We start from the raw sequence: 18,000 nt of genomic DNA on the forward strand, positions 1-18,000 counted from the left end.
GCCACCCTCTCGCGGGCGCGCTCTGGGTGGGGCCTCGCGGCGGGTGGAGATGCGGCCGAGTGTGCTGGGCGGGTGAAGCGAGCCGGCTGGGCGGCGCGCCGGGGCAGCCAGAGCCGCGCGCCGCGTCGCTGTAATCGGACACCCGAGCGCTCGCCCCATGCGCCGGCCACTTTCCATTCACTCCGTAGTGCTTGATTGAGCGACGCAGAGCAGGGCTCCCGGTGCCGCGCCACTGCAACGCTGAGGATTCCTTTACAAAGAAACTCAGAGGACCGGGAAGAAAGAATTTCACTGCTGGGACGCCCTAGAAATTACGGTCTTTGGGGAAAAGGACTACAAACACGCGGATCCAAACCTGTGGCAAATTGACGACTTTTCCGTGCTGATCTCGTCCCACATCGGTAAGCTGGATTCGTTGTTTACAGCATTACAAATTTAGAAAAATATAACTTTGGGGTCTGTGTGTAGACTTTTCGCATATCGGTGTGCTCAGGTCTGGATATTTTCTTAAGAGCGCATGCAGTTTGTCATGGAAGTGTTTCCCTTGCTGAGAGCCCGGCTGGAATTGTTTCTTTAGGTTGTGACACCTGCGGAGAGTTTAAAGCTGAGTATTTCCCTGCCTTCTAAGGCGAAATTACTCGAGAGGATTTTATAAAAGAGTCCTTTTCTTACGTGTTATTAGTGTTCAATCAGTACAAGTGAAAACAACAAGCAGCATGTCTTAAGTGGTTGAGTTAAAGGGAAGAAGTCATAAAATATGAGGGGCGGGGGCGTGCATGAGACACTTGGCTTTCAGTCCCTTCTCAACTCTAGGTTGGCTTGAAATCTCATTGCTCTGTATACTCACTCCACTTGACCTGTCATTTCATCTCCAATATTATTCTTTGCAGTTTGTTGCATATGTAGCTCTCGTGGAGGCATATCAGATGAGATATTGTTAATAGCAATATGTAGAAATGCGTGATTATTATCAGCCTGCTTAATAAAGAGACAAAGTTTAGGCATATTTATAGCTTTGTGGGCGGGGTGGGGGGGGAACTTTATACATAAAGTCAACAAAACCAGGGAGCAAATTACTAAGGGAAAGTCACCCTATAAAATCAATTTTCTTCTAAGTTAATTTAGGGATGACAAGGTGAAGAGGTTGTGGAAGCAGGAAGAAAGTGTTTCTTTTGAAAATTACCAACACAAACATCTCTAGGGTTTCCTCCATCTGTGTGGTAAAAGAAGCATACAATTTTGTTTCTGCCTCTTATAACATATGTACCACCTAGGAAATCAACTTATAATTTTTGTTTACAATGGCATGTTCGGTTTAATTGTTCCTTTGCTTCTGTATTACTAAAGCTTTTCTATTGCTTCTGTTACTTTTCAAATTTTAGTGGCATTTCTTTATTGAATAAAATTAGTGGTAAAATTTTAATTTTAAAAGCCACATAATATTGAAGATCAGTATTGTTGTAACCTGTAAAAATAAATTTCTAGATTAAACTCTGTCATGTCATCTTATTGTATACTTGTGGTAGATTCAAAATGATGGGGTTTCTTTTATGGTCCTGAGTTTATTTTGCATATGGTAGCCACTAGAGCTCCTATAGATATGAAGTTACACATTACCTGATCTTTGTTATTCAGACATTAGTTAATAGCATGTATCAATTTTATAGCTATAGTTTCAAACAGTAATACCTGTCTCTCTGATTTATCTTTTGACATTTTGACAGCCCACTTTCTAGTCGATTTATTTTAAATATGCATTGAGGGATGTATGGTTCACTGGATTGCACACCACTAAGTCATTGGTTTGAATTTGGCACAAATCCATGGTTACCTCATCTACATCATTTAACAGCTGTATGGTCATCTGTATAAACTGGCAGATAACTAATTCCAGTGATCAAGGATTGAGCACTAGTAGATCTCTGTGTAGAAATATCATTTCAGAGATGGTTACTCCAAAAGAGCTAATGAGTGTGTGGAAGTAAATGTTCATGTGGGATTTTCCTACTGCTACTATATTTATGGTAGAAAGAGAAGTTTTCATCCACTAATACCTATTTGCACCATTCGCAAGTCTTTTCAGTGTAATGTGTTTTTTAAAGAGAAGAACAAGTTTAAATATCGGCTTTTCCTTTGGGAATCAGTAACTTTTTCCTGGCTGCCTTGTTTAATATTAGCATTATTTTGCTGGAAGATGAAATAATTTCACTTTTAACAAAGACTTCCAGACACAAATGAAATCAAATCCAAACTTTCACATCTAAGAAACAGGCACAGCACCTCCTGCTGTTTGCATGACTGTAAAAGTTCAGCTGTGTCTTTTGTGAATAGAGTGCTCTGTCTAGATTGCTGGTTTTGTGTGTGGAGGGGAGTGGGGGTGTGCTCCTAAAATGTGAAGTGAAATATAACAAACTTGTTATCTTTATTTTAAAGGTATTTTCCCTTGGATATTAACTTGCAAATCTGCAGAAATGGCATTCCAGGCAATTTGGGTCTTGGTTGGAGTATTTGTTTGTTCTACCTGTGTAAAAGGATCATCTCAGCCCCAAGCAAGAGTTTACTTAACATTTGATGGTAAGAAAGTTGATAAACACTCTGAGGACAATGTTATTTGAAGTCTTTTTTTCTTATCCAGATTCAAAAATTACTAAAGACAGTAAAATATTATTGAGTATTGATTAGCTTTAAAAATATCTAGTGGACAGCTTTTTGGATGACAGCTATTTTAAATTATTGGTTAATAGACAAAAGCCTCTATCGCATTTGTTTATGAAAATGCTTGAAGTATATTCTGCCCTTTCTGAAGTTTCTTCTGTGTTTGCATATGCACATGTATGAGGAGATGGTGAAGAGCTCAAAGCCTAAGATCTTTGATCTTAGTAGTCCTTTGGCTTTGTTGAGGAACACCCCTTAAGTGCTAATCCTCATCAGCAGAAACAGCTATGCAGGTTTAATTATTGAAATTTTTTCTAATACATTTTGGGCCTTAGCCTCAAAACTGGTCTCTCCGTACATTGTTCTACTGGTGTTTCTTCTATTTCCATGAGGAGTTCCTGAGGTGGGCAAAGTCTCCTAATTAATTGAGAAGGACCTAAAAGAATAGTTGGAAATAGGCTTTTGATTGCTGTTGTATGCAAATGTTCTCTTCAGAAGCTTAGGGAAACGAGTGTGATTTCAAATTTTCACAAACATGAAAGGCTTAAGGTCCTCTGAGGGTATGGTTTGCCAAATGTGTGCATGAGCTTTAATGTATATAGTTCAGATGACTTGTAGATGGATGATTTTGGTCAGTCACGTAACCCATACTAATTGGACAGATGGAATAAGAAATGGATCAGGAAGATCATCCTGCCAGTCAGGGTCACTTATATTTTTATTACTTCTTTCAGCTCTGTCTCTGTGTAAACCTCAGTGTCACTGGGCATATTTTCATTCATTTGAGAAATAGTATCCTCTCAAGCCTTATATAGCAGGGTGTCTTTGAAACTCTATCTTGAATGTCAAACAGCAGTATGACTGACACTTATCACTCAAATGGCTATCCTTTTTTCTTTCTTTCTTAAATCACCAAGTGCTTTCCCCAAGGTCATCATAAGCACTGAAGGGGCCTTATTTAGAACTTAGAGTGTGTGAGCTTCTAATTGTTTCCTTAGCTTCTGAGTTAGGCATTCCCCTCAAAAACCCATGGCTATCCAGTTAAGTTGGGAAGAAAGGAAAAACGGACCTTTGAAGTATCTTTTTTTTTTTAATTACTAACAAATCTTGCAGTCTGCTAACACCTCTTCTCCCAAGTTGAGAACTATGAATTACCTAATCAAATAAAAAAGAAAGGCATTAAGAACAGTACAATTTCTCCCCAGTTTTCTGTATTTCTCTCAGCATATAGGAAGATGGAGTGGTCTCATAGATGAGGTATCTAAACCTGCTCTCTCTATTACATCGAAACTAATCGAACTTCTTTTAACTGAAACTTAAGCCAAAATATGTAAATATTAGAAACAAGTGTGTCACTAGAGATAATTCATCAAGTCTGTGTTTGAAAAGACAATTACAATTTACCTTTTACAGAGGAAATTAAGTAATACAATCTTTTAAAACCAAACTTCAATACCATGTAGGACAATGACTGCTATTTACAAAGTGACTAGAAATTATGATGGGCTTTTTAAAATTCTGAATATCTAAAATTTTAAATGCTCTTAAACTCAAAACAGATTCTTACAGAATAGTACTTTAATTTATAACATATGCAGAATACAGCGTGATTAGATAAGCTAATGAACTGAAAGTCTTATAATTCCTATTTTATTCTTCCCAAGAGTCTTACTAGGAAATAATTAGAGAGATAGAATTCACTTAATTTGAATACTGTTTTAAAGAGATATATCAACAAGCATAACGAAATGCCACGATTTCTAAATTAATACCAAAAAAAACTCCAAAAATGAACTGTATAATAGACAAAGTATCATTGGAAAAGTACCTTGAGCAGAACCAGTTGTTAACATGTATATATTTTAATCATTAATTCATAGTAATTTTCTTAAGAGATTTGACAGTGTACCTGCTTGAGATCCTGTTCCAAATTTCTTATCACTTAAAGTGTCTCTTTGATCTTATTATGACTTCTCTGAGTATCGCACTGAATAGGTTACTAAATTTCTTCCAAAATGGTTTAGTCTTAACATCAAAATATAGAACTTTGTACAGGGTTGATATATATATGAATATGTTAATTTAAATATATACAGATACATACTTTCATTTATTTCATATTTAAAAATTTCTGAGTGACACATTAGAAGAATCCTCTCAGTCTTATCTTACTGTCCAATTAAGAATCACAGTCAATTTAAAGGTGTGTGAAGTAAGAGATCTCTTCTCCCATCCAAATTCCATCCCTTCTTGTGGTGGTGATAACATTTGGGAAACAATGATTTACAGATTTGCCTTCCTTATTCATCTAGTGCAAGGTCAACCAGATGGTCATCACTACTATGGGAGAATGTACTTCAGGTGTTATTAATTAGTTACATTTGTGCTAGATAAATCTTGTGTGTTAAAAGAACTGTGACTCCTATTAGATATTGCATTTCATAATTTTTATAATTCTTATTTTATGCCATATACCTTTTCAAATGAATAAAAAGTTCATGCAAATTATTTTTATTTGAGTTGAATTTTTCTTGAAAAAAATTCCAATTGTTTGACAAATTCACATTTCATAACATTATTGTCATATTTTTTTTCCAGAAAATCTTTAAGATCAATAAGGGTCAAAAGGAAAGGTGAGGCTATGTATATAAATAGACAAAACTTGTTTTGCTTGCTAATATACAAGGGAAATCATTGTTGAAAAGATTCTGCTTTATCAAGAAGAAATTTTAGCATGTAGTCTTTTACAAAATCAGGAATAAATACTCCATAATTTGACAGAAGATATCAGTTGCATGTAATTTTAAGAAAAGGTGCTGAGCTTCAGAAAAATGGAAATATTGTCTATATTTGAATAGATATGAAATCTGATGCCTGCTTTAAATGTGTTAAATATTGTTTCTATTAAAAAATGAGATAGAGTCTTTTCTCTTTTGTTTACATTTTTACTGTGATATAATTGACATATAACATTGTATTAGTTTTAGGTGTACAACATAATGATGCGATATTTGTATACACTGCAAAATGGTTACTGCAACAGGTTGTTACCATATGTCATTGTAGAAAGTTCCAAAAATTATTTTTCTTGTGATAAGAACTTTAAGATTTGCTTTCTTAGCAATTTTCAAATACAGTATTATTAATTGTAGTCACCATGCTATATATTATATCCCCATAATGTATTTATTTTATACCCAGAAGTTTATATCTTTTGACCCCTTCACCAATTTTGCCCACCCCCCACCCCCTGCCTCTGGAACCACCAATCTGTGCTCTGTATCTAAGGCTTGGATTTTTTTTTTTAAGATGCCATATATAAATTAGATCATACAGTTTTTGTCTTTGTCTGACTTATTTCACTTAGCATAATGCCCTCAAGGACCATCCATGTTGTTGCAAATAGCAAGATTTCATTCTTTTTTGTGGGTGAATAATATTCCATTGTATATGCATACCATATCTTCTTTATCCATTCATCCATTGACAGCAGCTTAGGTTGTTTCCATATCTTGGCTACTTTAAATAATGCTGCAGTGAACTTGGGTGTTCACATATCTTTTGAGTTAGGGTTTTCATTCTCTTTGGATAAATACCTAGAAGTGGAATTACTGAATCATATGGTAATTCTATTTTCAGTTTTTTGAGGAACCTCCCCACTGTTTTCTGTAGTTGCTGCAGCAATTTACATTCCCACCAACAGTGCACAAGGGTTCCCTTTTCTTCACATTCTCGCCAACACTTATTTCTTGTCTTTTTGTTGGTAGCCGTTCTGACAGATGTGGTCTAAGGTGAGCTACCTCATTGTGATTTTGATTTGCATTTCCCTGAAGATGAGTGATGTGGAGTATCTTTTCATGTGCCCCTTGGCCATTTGTATGACTCTTTGGAAAATGTTTATTCATATCTTCTGCCCATTTTTTAGTCGAATTATTTGTAATTTTGCTATTGAGTTGTATGAGGCCTTTATATATTGTGGGTAATACCCCTTATTGGATATATAATATGTTTTGCAAATATATTCTCCCATTCAGAAGGTTGCCTTTTTATTTTGTTGGTGGGTTCCTTTGCTGTGCAGCAGCTTTTTACTTTGATATAGTTCCATTTGTTGATTTTTGCTTTTGTTGCCTTTGCTTTTGGAGTCAGACCAAAAAAATCATCGCCAAGACTGATGTCAAGGAACTTATTTCCTGTGTTGTCTTCTAAGAGTTTTTTGTTTCTGCTCTTACTTTTAAATCTTTAATCCATTTGGAGTAAATTTTTGTGTATGCTATAAAATAATAGTCTGGATTCTTTTTTTTTTCTTTTTTTGCATTGGGCTGTGCAGTTTTTCCAACACCATTTATTGAGGAGGCTGTCCTCTCCCCATTGTATATTCTTAGCTTCTTTGTTGTAAATGATTGACCGTGTATGCTTGAGTTTATTTCTGGTCTCTGTGTTCTGTTACATTTACCTATGTGTCTGTTTTTATGCCAATACTGTACACTTTTGATTACTACAGCTTTGTAATATAGTTTGAAATCAGGGTGCATGATATCCCAGCCTTATTCATCTTTCTCAAAATTGCTTGGCTATTCAGGGTCTTTTGTGGTTCCATACAAATTTTGGAATTGTTTGTTCAATTTCCGTGAAAGATGTCATTGGAATTTTGATAGGGACTGCACTGAATCTGTATATTGCTTTGGGTAATATGGACATTTTAACTGTATTAATTCTTCCAATGCATAAGCACAGAATGTCTTTTCATTTCCATGTTTCTTCTTCAGTTTCTTTCAGTATATAGTTTTCAGTGTGTAGGTCTTTCACCTCTTTGGTTAAATTTATTCCTAGGTATTTACTCTTTTTTTCCTTTTAAATAAACTTTACTGTTAGAAGAGTTTTAGATTTACAGAAAAATTAAGAAGGTAGTACAGGGAGCTTCCATATACCCTACACCCAGTTTCCTCTGTTGCTAACATCTTATATTAATATGGTACATTGGTTACAATTAATAGACCAATATTTATATCTTAGTATTAAAGTCCATTTTTTAAGATTTCCTTAGTTTTCACCTAATGTCCTTTTTCTGTTCCAGGATCCCATCCAGGATAGCACATTACATTTAGTCATCATGTCTTACTCAGCTCCTCTCATATCTGCTTTTCAAAGCAAAACAAAGAGAAGCTCCTCCATGGTTCCTGTGGTAAATTAGTCTCTCCTGCTTCTGTCTTTGGTCTTGGACCATGCACAACTAAAAGTTTAATATTTAAGGCATTCTTCCTGATGCTGGTTTTTGTAAGAACAGAAAATAATGGGAAACAGTAATATTCTAACACTCAGAAATTCTTAGCACCAATGTAGGTGCTGAATACATACTTCACTGGGTTTATGTAGTGATCCAGTGAGGTAGTGTGTATAGAGTCTTCCAAAGCTGCAGTCTGTGTTTTCATTGATGATAGAAGTGGGGATGCTTCCTTGCTGTCTTGGTCCTCCAGATTTCTTTACAAGCATGAGTGGCTATGCGACTCAAGTTTAGTCAATGTGATGTAAGAGAAAGATGCTAGGTAAGATTTACATAATGCACAAACTCACTGGCATTCATTTGGCCCTTTATCCTTTGCCCTAATCCATGATTCCTATCTGGAATATCAAAAATGGTTTTGATTGGGGCTTCCCTGGTGGCGCAGCGGTTGCGCGTCCGCCTGCCAATGCAGGGGAACCGGGTTCGCGCCCCGGTCTGGGAGGATCCCACATGCCGCGAAGCAGCTGGGCCCGTGAGCCATGGCCGCTGAGCCTGCGCGTCCGGAGCCTGTGCTCCGCAACGGGAGAGGCCACAGCGGAGGGAGGCCCGCATACCACAAAAAAAAAAATAATAATAAAATGGTTTTGATTAATAGAAATAAAGTATTTTATTCTTTCTGATGCAATTATAATGGGAGGATTGTTTTCTTAATTTCTCTTTCTAATAGTTCATTGTTAGTGTATAGAAATGCATCCAAATTTTGAATATTGATTTTGTACTCTGAAAATTTACTGAGTTTATTAGTTTTAACAGTTTTTTTGTGAAGTCTTATGAATTTCTATATATATAATCATGTTGTCCACAAATAGTGACAATATTACTTCTTCCTTTCCAATTTGGATGTCTTGTATTTCTTTTTCTTTCTTTTTCTTTGCACCGGCTAGGACTTCCAATATTATGTTGAATAGAAGTGGCAAGAGTGGGCATCCTTGTCTTGTTCCTAATCTTAGAGGAAAAGCTTTCAGCTTTTCACCATTGAATATGAGGTTACTGTGGGTTTGTCATATAGGGTCCTTATTATGTTGAAGCATGTTCCCTCTATACCCCCTTTGTTGAGTTTTTATTGTGAATGAAAGTTGGATTTTGTCAAATGCTTTTTCTGCATTTATTTGAGACAATCGTGTGATTTTTCTCCTTCATTGTGTTAATGTGGTATATTATGTTGATTGATTTGCAGATGTTGAACCATCCCTACATCCCTAGAATAAATCCCACTTGATCATGGTGTATGCTCTTTTTAGTGTATTGTTGAATTCTGTTTGCTAATATTTTGTTGAGGATCTTTGCACCTATGCTCATCTGGGATATTGGCCTGTAATTTGTGTGTCTGTGTTTGGTGTCCTTTACTGGCTTTGGTATCAGGGTAATGCTAGCCTCATAAAATGAGTTTGGAAGCATTCCCTCCTCTTCAATTTTTTGGAAGAGTTTTAAGAAGGATAGATATTACAACTTCTTTGAATGTTTGGTAGAATTCACCAGAGAAGCCATCTGGTCCTAGACTTTTGTTTGTTGGGACATTTTTGATTACTGATTCAACCTCTTTATTAGTAATTGGTCTATTCAAATTAGCTATTTCCTCATCATTGAATCTTGGCAGATCGTATGCTTCTAGAAACTTATCCATTTCTTCTGGGTTGTCAAATTTGTTGGTGTTTAATTGTTCATAGTAGTCTTTTATGATTCCTTTTATTTCTGTGATTCCTTATATTTCTGTAAAGTCTCCTTTTTCGTTTCTGATTTTATTTATTTGAACCCTCTCTCTTTTTCTCTTTGGTGCATCAAAAAAATTTTGTTTATCTTTTCAAAGAACCAGATCTTAGTTTCCTTAATCTTTTCTGTTGTCTTTTAGTCTCTGTTTAATTTATTTCCACACTGATCTTTATTATTTCCTCCCTTCTACTAATTTGGGTTTCATTTATTCTTCTTTTTCTAGTCCATTTAAATGTAAAGTTAGATGGTTTATTTGATATTTTCTTGTTTCTTGAGGTAGGCCTGTATCACTATGATTCCCTCTTACCACTGTTTTTGCTCTATCCCATAGATTTTGGTGTGTTGTAGTTCTTGTATTTCCATTTTCATGTGTCCCAAGGTATTTTTTGATTTCTCTTTTGATTTCTTCATTGGCCCATTGGTTGTTCAGTAGCATGTTGGTTAATCTCCACATATTTGTGGGGTTTTTTTCTTGTAACTGATTTCTAGTTTTATACTATTATAATCAGAAAGGATGCTTGAATTGACTTCAGTCTTCTTAAATTCATTGAGACTTGTTTTATGACCTAATGTATGATCTATCCTGGAAAATATTCCATGTGCACTTGAGAAGAATGTGTATTCTGCTGCTTTTGGATGGAATGTTCTGTATACATCTGTTAAATTTTTCTGGTCTAATGTGTTGTTTAAGACTGATGTTCTGTTAATTTTCTGTCTGGATGATCTATACATTGATCTTAGTGGGATACTAAAGTCCCCTGCTATTATTATACTGCTGTCATTTTCTCCCTTTAGGTCTGTTAATATTTGCTTTATATATTGAGGTACTCTTATTTTGGGTGCACAAATATTTACAAATGTTATATCTTCTTGTTGGTTTAACCCCTTTATCATTATGTAATGACCATCTTTGGTTTTTTTTTTTTTACATTATTTGTTTTAAAGTCTATTTTGTCTGATATAAGTATAGCTACCCCATCTTTCTTTTGGTTTTGTTTGCATAAAACATATGTTTTCATCCCTAACATTTAGTCTATGTATGTCCTTACGTCTGAAGTGAGTCACTTGTAAGAAGCATGTAGATGGGCCTTGTTTTTTAATCCATTCAGCCACTCTGTCTTTTGATTGTAGAATTTGTTCCCTTTACATTTAAAGTAATGTTTAATAGGTATGTACAAATTTGCTAATTGTTTTTTTGGGCTGTTTTGTAGTTCTTCTCTGCTCCTTTCATCTTCTCTTACTCTCTTCCCTTGTGTTTTTATGACTTTCTTTAGTGTTATGCTTAGATTTTTTTTCTCATCTTTTGTGTATCTACTACAGGTTTTTGCTTTGTGGTTACCATGAGGTTCACATATAACAGCTTATATACATAACAGTCTACTCTAAGTTGAAAACAAGTTAAATTTGAATGCATTCTAGAACTGTATACTTTTACTCCCCCCACCACCTTTTATGTTTTTGATTTCACATTTTACATCTTTTTAGTTTATGTATCCCTTAACTAATTATAGTTATAGTTATTTTTACTACTTTTGTCTTTTAACCTTCACACTAGCTTCATAAGTGATTAATCCACTACCTTTACTATATAATCCAGTGAGATTTTTATTTTCATATGTTTTCTTGTTACTAATTGGTACCATTTCTTTCCAGCTTAAAAAAGTCCCTTTAACTTTTCATGTAAGGCCATTTCACTGGTTATGAACTCCTTTAGCTTTTTCTTGCCTGGAAAACTTTATCTCTCCTTCAATTCAGGATGATAACCTTGTGGGGTAGAGTATTTTTGGTTGGAAGTTTTTCCTTTCAGCACCTTGGATATATCATGCTATTCCCTCTGTCCTGCCAAGTTTCTGCTGAAAATTCTGCTGATAGTCTAATGGGGGTTCCCTTATATGTAACAAGTTGTTTTTTTTTCTCTTGCTGTTTTTAATATTCTTTCTCAATCTTTAAATTGTGACAGTGTAATTATGATGTGTCTTGGTGTGGATCTCTTTGGGTTCTTCTTATTTGGAACTTTCTGGGATTCCTGGATCTGGATTCTGTTTCCTTTCCCAGGTTAAGGAAGTTTTCAGCCATTATTTCTTCAAATAAACCTTCTGTCTTTTTTCTCTCTCTTCTCCTTCTGGGACCCCTATAAGGCAAATGCTGTTTCTCTTTATGTTGTCCTATAGGTCCTATAAACTATCTTAACTTTTTAAAATTCTTTTTTTCTTTTGCTGCCCTGTTTGTGTGAATTACCACTGCCCTGTCTTCCAGATTACCGATTCTTTCTTCTGTTTCATCTAGTCTGCTGTTGAACTCCTCTAGTGTATTTTTCAGTTCCATTTTTGTATTCTTCAATTCTGAGACTTCTGTTTGGTACTTTCTTATCCTTTCTGTATTTTTTCAAGTTCTCACTGTGTTCATCCAGTCTTCTCCCAAATTCAATGAAAATCTTTATGACTAGTACTTTGAACTGTTTATCAGATAAATTACTTGTCTTCATTTAATTCAGATTTTTTCTGAGGTTTTATTATGTTCTTTGTTTGGAACATATTCTTGTTTCCTCATTTTGCTTGACTCTCTGTATTTGTTTCTATGTATTAGATGAAACAGCTACCTCTCTCAGTCTCAAAGGAGTGGTCTTATGTAGGAGATGAACCTTGTTGTTCAACCTTGCAGTAACTCTTGCTTGTCTCTCAAACCTTTGTGATTGTCTAAGCAGCCTGATTTATTTTGGGGATGTCACAGATGTTGAGGGTGTACCAAGCCCCGTCAGTGTTCCATAGGGAGGGATCTCAGAGAGCACCTAGTTTCAGGCTGATTGGAAAGAATACCCTAAGGTAGCAGCTTTTAAAGTATGCAAATATATACAGCTCTGTGGGACCACAAATGTAAGCCCTGCTGTCTTCCAGATCAGGTGATGTGGAGGTGTCCCTTGGATGACAGTTGCAAAACTCAGGGCTCCAGACGAGTGTATAAACTCCTTTCTGGGAGGCACCAGTGAGCTGTAGTGAGGCCAAGGGAGGAGAATACAATGATGGCATTCCCTGTCCTACATTCCCTGAGAGCACTTCCATAGCTTCTAGATGTGTGGCAAACCTTAAGTCTCCCCCTCAGGTTGAAGCTCAAGAAAATAGACCTTTTTTCACAGAAAGACTGGGGTTGTGTTTCATTCTGCTGACTGTTCAATGCCCTGGGTGTGGTAGCCCTCCAAGAACTGACTCTCTGATTGTTTCAGTCCTGTAGGGCCCAGAAACGGAAGCTCCCCTGGCCACCAGAGGCAGGTGATCAGGGTGCATCTCCTGTGTGGACTGTGCACACCTGCTGGCTTTAGCGAGGCAGCAGGAGAACTCAGGGTCATGATGCATCTGCAGATGTTAACTTTAGAGATGGAGCAGGAGAGTACAGTAATGCAACTTCCAGCTTTAGAAGGCAGCAGGAGAACACAGGGCAGGTCATGAATGCCAGAGATTTAGCGGAGCAGCAGGAAAGTGCTGTGACTGTATGTGCCTGATGGTACTAGCCAGGTAGAGGGGAGAACACAAAAAATGTCACCCACCAACACCTCCATCCCCAGAGAGAGTCCTAAAAGGCCACTATACCTCCAGCAGATGCTTTAAGATTAGCAAATGAATTTCCTTCACATATAGACCAGGAGGTTTTCAAACTGCTACTTTTGTGCTGAGTCCCAAGGCGAGTTGTCTGTATGTAAAAGCCCTTTAATAGCAGAAACTCACTTCCCAGCAGCCTTTTGGGTCTCCTGGACATAAGCCCCTTTGTTTTCAAAACCAGACATTATGGGGCCTCATGTCTCCTGTGCAAGTCCCAAGGGTTGGGGTGCTTGATATGGGGCACAAACCATTTACTCCTCAAGGAGAAGCTCTATATTTGTGAGATCCCTCCTAATTGTGGGTTGCTGTGCCAGAGGTGGATTTTTTGGCAAAGAAGCACTAATTCAGTCATGTGGATGTTTTGGTTTTGTTATTACAAACCTCTAAGTTATCAGACCTTATTTTTTTAAGTAATCCTGATAAATACTGGATTATCATTTTTGTTTATGTTTTTAGATCTAGAAAGATAATATTCTGAAATAAAGAAGTAGGATAAGACTAAGGTGCACTCAATAAAACAAAAGCTTCAAAAAGCCTGAATATCATTGTACTGAATAGGCAGCTGTCTGGCTCCACTTCAAGTTTTCTTTTTTGAGTTTCTAAAAAACTCTTATGAGTTATCAAGATAACCATGGAAATATTTTAAATTGCTTTATAAAGCTATGAATGCTCAAAAATAAATTCATTGATAGTTAAATGCATGGCAGAAAAGTCAATTATTTGTGACTGCTAGTAATTCCTTGCTATGTTCAGTAAAGACTTTCTACTACTAAACTGTTCCTCACCCCATTTAAGCCTGTGACTAATTACCTAAAACTCAAAAGAAAAAACAATTAAAAGATTAAAACTCCATAAAGATTTTTACTATTTGGATACATAGCTAATATTGGCCAATTTTCCAGCCCAAAGTTGAGTTTTACATTTACATTTACATATGCATGACAGTGGTTTAAAAACATAAAAATGTCAGTGTGAGTTGTATTGGGAAACAAGTGTATTCAGTGTAGAGACTAGGGTTGCATAAGATTATAAATTCTTTCAGTTATTTACTTTGTGATTCTTTTTGCCTTCCTTCAGTGCTAAATTTTAATTAATAAAGTTGTCAAAGTCTCCAGGTCATTGATAGTATACAAATGAAAGATGATGGAATTTTACAAAACTTCTTTTATCTTTTAATATCTGCCTCATTTGACAAGAAGCTTAGTTAATTAAACAATAAATGAAAGGACCCCTGTGAACTAGTAGGCTGAATCCAAAAGCTGATAAATTGTTATTGGACAATAAACTCAAAACAATAAATTGCCTCTTTATGAACTCTGGTAGCATTAACATCGCAAGGCACATTTGTTGAAAACAGTTTGTCTGCTGGTTGCCCAAGAGATAAAAATAAAGCCTTGATTACTCCATTAATCTTGGAGAATGCTCTCTGGTTGTATTGAATCTTCTGAAATACTTAGTTCTTGGGAAAACTTGTGTTACTACAATTTCCTTTAATTTCCCTTCCAGTGGTCTCAGTTAAATGTCAGTTAAACATCTTAAATAACACCTGCATGTTTTAATAAACCTAACTCAACAAGGGGTGCTGTGTGAATAAGAAGCTCCTTGCATTCTTCCCCTGTGAGAGAGTCACTGAACTCAGGAAGGGATTGATGAATGCACGTGTGAGTTGGATGTTACCTAAAGCATAAAGAATCTTTGGAGTAGCACTAAATTTGTGATGTAAAGAGCAAGTTAAAACAGTTGTAAAATACTGTGGGAATAGAAAATGAGAAGAAATTGCCAAAAAATTCATATGTCTATTTTGCCCTAAGGTATATATTGACATGGGACTCTAGTAGTCAAAATAAGACAAAATCTGTTTCATAGCCTTGAATTGGAGGAGAGAAGTTTTAAGTATAGCAAAGAATGTCTCTGGGAAATATTAGGACAGAAATGTATTACAATGATATGCTGTGGATCTCTTTTAAAATGATTTTTAGAAAAAATGTTGGAAACATTTCCTGTCATAAAAAAGTAATTCTTGTTCTAGGTGAGTTTTCTCAGAATCTAATAAGCTTAATTCTGTTGCCAAAAGATGATGTTGTGATGTTAAGCCATTCCTGGAGGTACAAGGTTCCTGCAGTTGGGAACAAAGAGGGATGCTTTAGTAATCTGAAATCAGAAGAGTGAGTTTATATGCTCTGTTAATTTAGTCAACCAACTATTGCAATTCCATGAAAAAATGTGTCATATTCCGTGATTATCCATAGATACATGTGAATATTTATGATTGAACTGTCAAATGAAGGTGGCTCAAGTGATGCTTGATAGATTATTTAAAATCCATTTTACATGTTGATCAAATTTGTGGATATGTTTTTCACAAGTGTGGATAATAGGATACGTTACATAGTCTTTCTTTGCAGTTTTGATTTAGAAAAATATACCTAGAACTAAATATATGCATTTTTCCATCCTTCATAGATGTGTTCTACCATTTTGTCTTCTGTGTTTCTAAAATATTTTGATAATTTATTTGTATTCATTATAATAATAATCACTAACATTAATGTTGCCTTTGTGCCAGGCTCTATTCTAAATAGTTCACATTACCTCATTTTATTCTCTAACAACACTGTGAATTAGGCACTATTTTCATCCTCATAAAATGGAGGTACAGAGAAAGTAACTTACCTGAGGTCACAGGAATGGAAAGGGACACGATAAAACACAAGCAGTCAGAGTCCAGAGCCAGAGCCATTTCTGTAGATGCTGCTAGAATTAGTTTTAAGGTCCACAAAAATCACAATTAAAATAAAAAAACATTTTCTGAGGAAGTCACACTATAACTCACTTTATCATGTTAAGGGTGTCACAGTATATTTTTGCTCTTCTCTTGGAACAGCAAGCCTTCCTGAAAATAAAAGAAATAAAACTCATTCTGTATACCATTCCTAATTCTCTCTTCAATTTCAGTTTCATCAAGGTAAGGATGAGGGAATCACCCTCTGGAACAAGTTTATTTTATTGCTGTAGGTGAGGTTTCCTTTTGTGGCTGTGAGAGCAAATCTGAGCTCAGACAAAGGATAACTATAGAAAAACTTATTATTCACTCTCCTTACCTCATTATACAGATTTATCAGGGTGTGTCTCCATAAGTTCAATATAGCCTGTACTTTCTTTTAAAGAAAAAAAAAATTCAGGTGTTCTTTTTTATGGATACCATTGCAGCATCAACTAACTGTAGCACTGAGACACACTCAGTTTTTTCAGTTTCCAAATATCTCGTATATAATGAGGTTAAAAAAAATCCAGTCATTTTTATTTTAGTTCCATCACTGTCAAAAAATAAAAGTATTCATAAAGAGAGCTGCAGGCTTTGGGCAAACTCCAGGACTCTTTTGCCTTCTGCATTTCCATTTATGTGTTACTGAGAACCTCTGCTGTTAATGAAAACAGTTAAAAGCAAGGAACAGAAAGGTTAGACGTTTTCTAAGGCAGAGTATGAGTTGGCAAGAAGGGCATATAAAAGGCAGAGCTGAGTGCTGAGCCATGTGCTATTTTAGGGCAGCACTAGCCATGAAACAATGTGCTGAGCTGTAAAAGATGGCAAGTACATTCTACATTTCCAAGATGCATGCTCAGAAGCAATCATTTCTACACTCCCTCCTTATTCAGTAAGAATTAAGTGCCTTTGAGCCCTCAGTAGTAATATTTTACTTCTGCAGGGTGCTTTTTACTTTTCGGAGAATTTCCACGTTATCTCATTTATTACAGAGTGCTTAGGCAATAGGCGGGCATGGAGGCCCCAAGGAGCTAAATGTCTTGGCTAAGGATCTACAGCTTGATGGTAACAGAGACAAGACTGGAAGAGGGAAATGGTATAGGAAAAAGAAAACTAATTATGTAGAGAACCAGATACATTCTGCAAAAATGTATATTACAAAATCTGCAGAAATGCCAGGCCATTAATTTCAATATTAGCAAATTTGTCACATGCTATTTGCTTCCCCAAAGTATGCACAACACTGTAGCTTTAACATACCTTACATTTTTAATTAACTACTGATTTTTAGCAGTAATTTATGGATTATTATATATCAGGCTTCAAATATATTGAACAACATATTAGGAATGCCTGTAAATTTTCTTTGAAAAGATTGAGGCAATACGTAAATACCAGAAGTTCATATTTTTGTTTCTAATTCATGTAAGTTAATGAACATACTTTCCTTGCCTTGCCTTCCCCAAGTTACTGCTTTTGTAGTCAAGAGTTTCACTTGCTGTGCTGTGTACATTAGGATTCCATTTTCCCCTTTGTCAATCTTTAGAACAGAGTGTTCTATGTATTATCTTAGAAGGAAATAATCATTAAAATAACCTTAAGATCTGGTTTGAAGTGATGCCAGTGAAAGTTCCTAATATTCTTGCCTTTCTCTACTTTAACATTTTCTAGCATTTAAGATTCTTGATAATAAAAGGGTAAAATATTCTACCTAATTAATTCCTAAATTACTACTTTACTGAAACTATTTTCTTATAAAAAATTAGCAGATATCAGACTTTGGATATAAGATTGCTTATATTTAAGCTTATATATCATGTAATAGCTAATGTCAATTCTCTAGCCTATATGGAATTGATAGGCCAAAGGAGTCAAAGCAATATAATTTTACAGAAGATAATTGCTATTTATCTAAGAAGAGGGTCAGACTACTGATCCTGCGAAAAGAAAACCTTGAGTCTCTTTAGGAGTAATAGCACTAAAGAAACAGTTGTTAA

The 18,000-nt window shown here is 35.6% G+C and overlaps 1 protein-coding gene across 1 annotated transcript in view; it reads left to right on the forward strand.

Moving 5' to 3' along the window:
- The first annotated feature begins 252 nt into the window (after window positions 1-252).
- Window positions 253-18,000, forward strand: part of SEMA3C (semaphorin 3C) — a 202,530-nt gene continuing 184,782 nt past the window's right edge. The window contains exons 1-2 of the mRNA XM_024115944.3: window positions 253-401; window positions 2,434-2,574. Of these exons, the coding sequence (XP_023971712.1) occupies window positions 2,472-2,574 (103 nt within the window). The 5' untranslated portion in view covers window positions 253-401; window positions 2,434-2,471. The remainder of the gene's footprint in view (window positions 402-2,433; window positions 2,575-18,000) is intronic.

This window comes from Physeter macrocephalus, chromosome 5 (assembly GCF_002837175.3).
Source record: "Physeter macrocephalus isolate SW-GA chromosome 5, ASM283717v5, whole genome shotgun sequence".
Lineage (NCBI taxonomy): Eukaryota > Metazoa > Chordata > Mammalia > Artiodactyla > Physeteridae > Physeter > Physeter macrocephalus.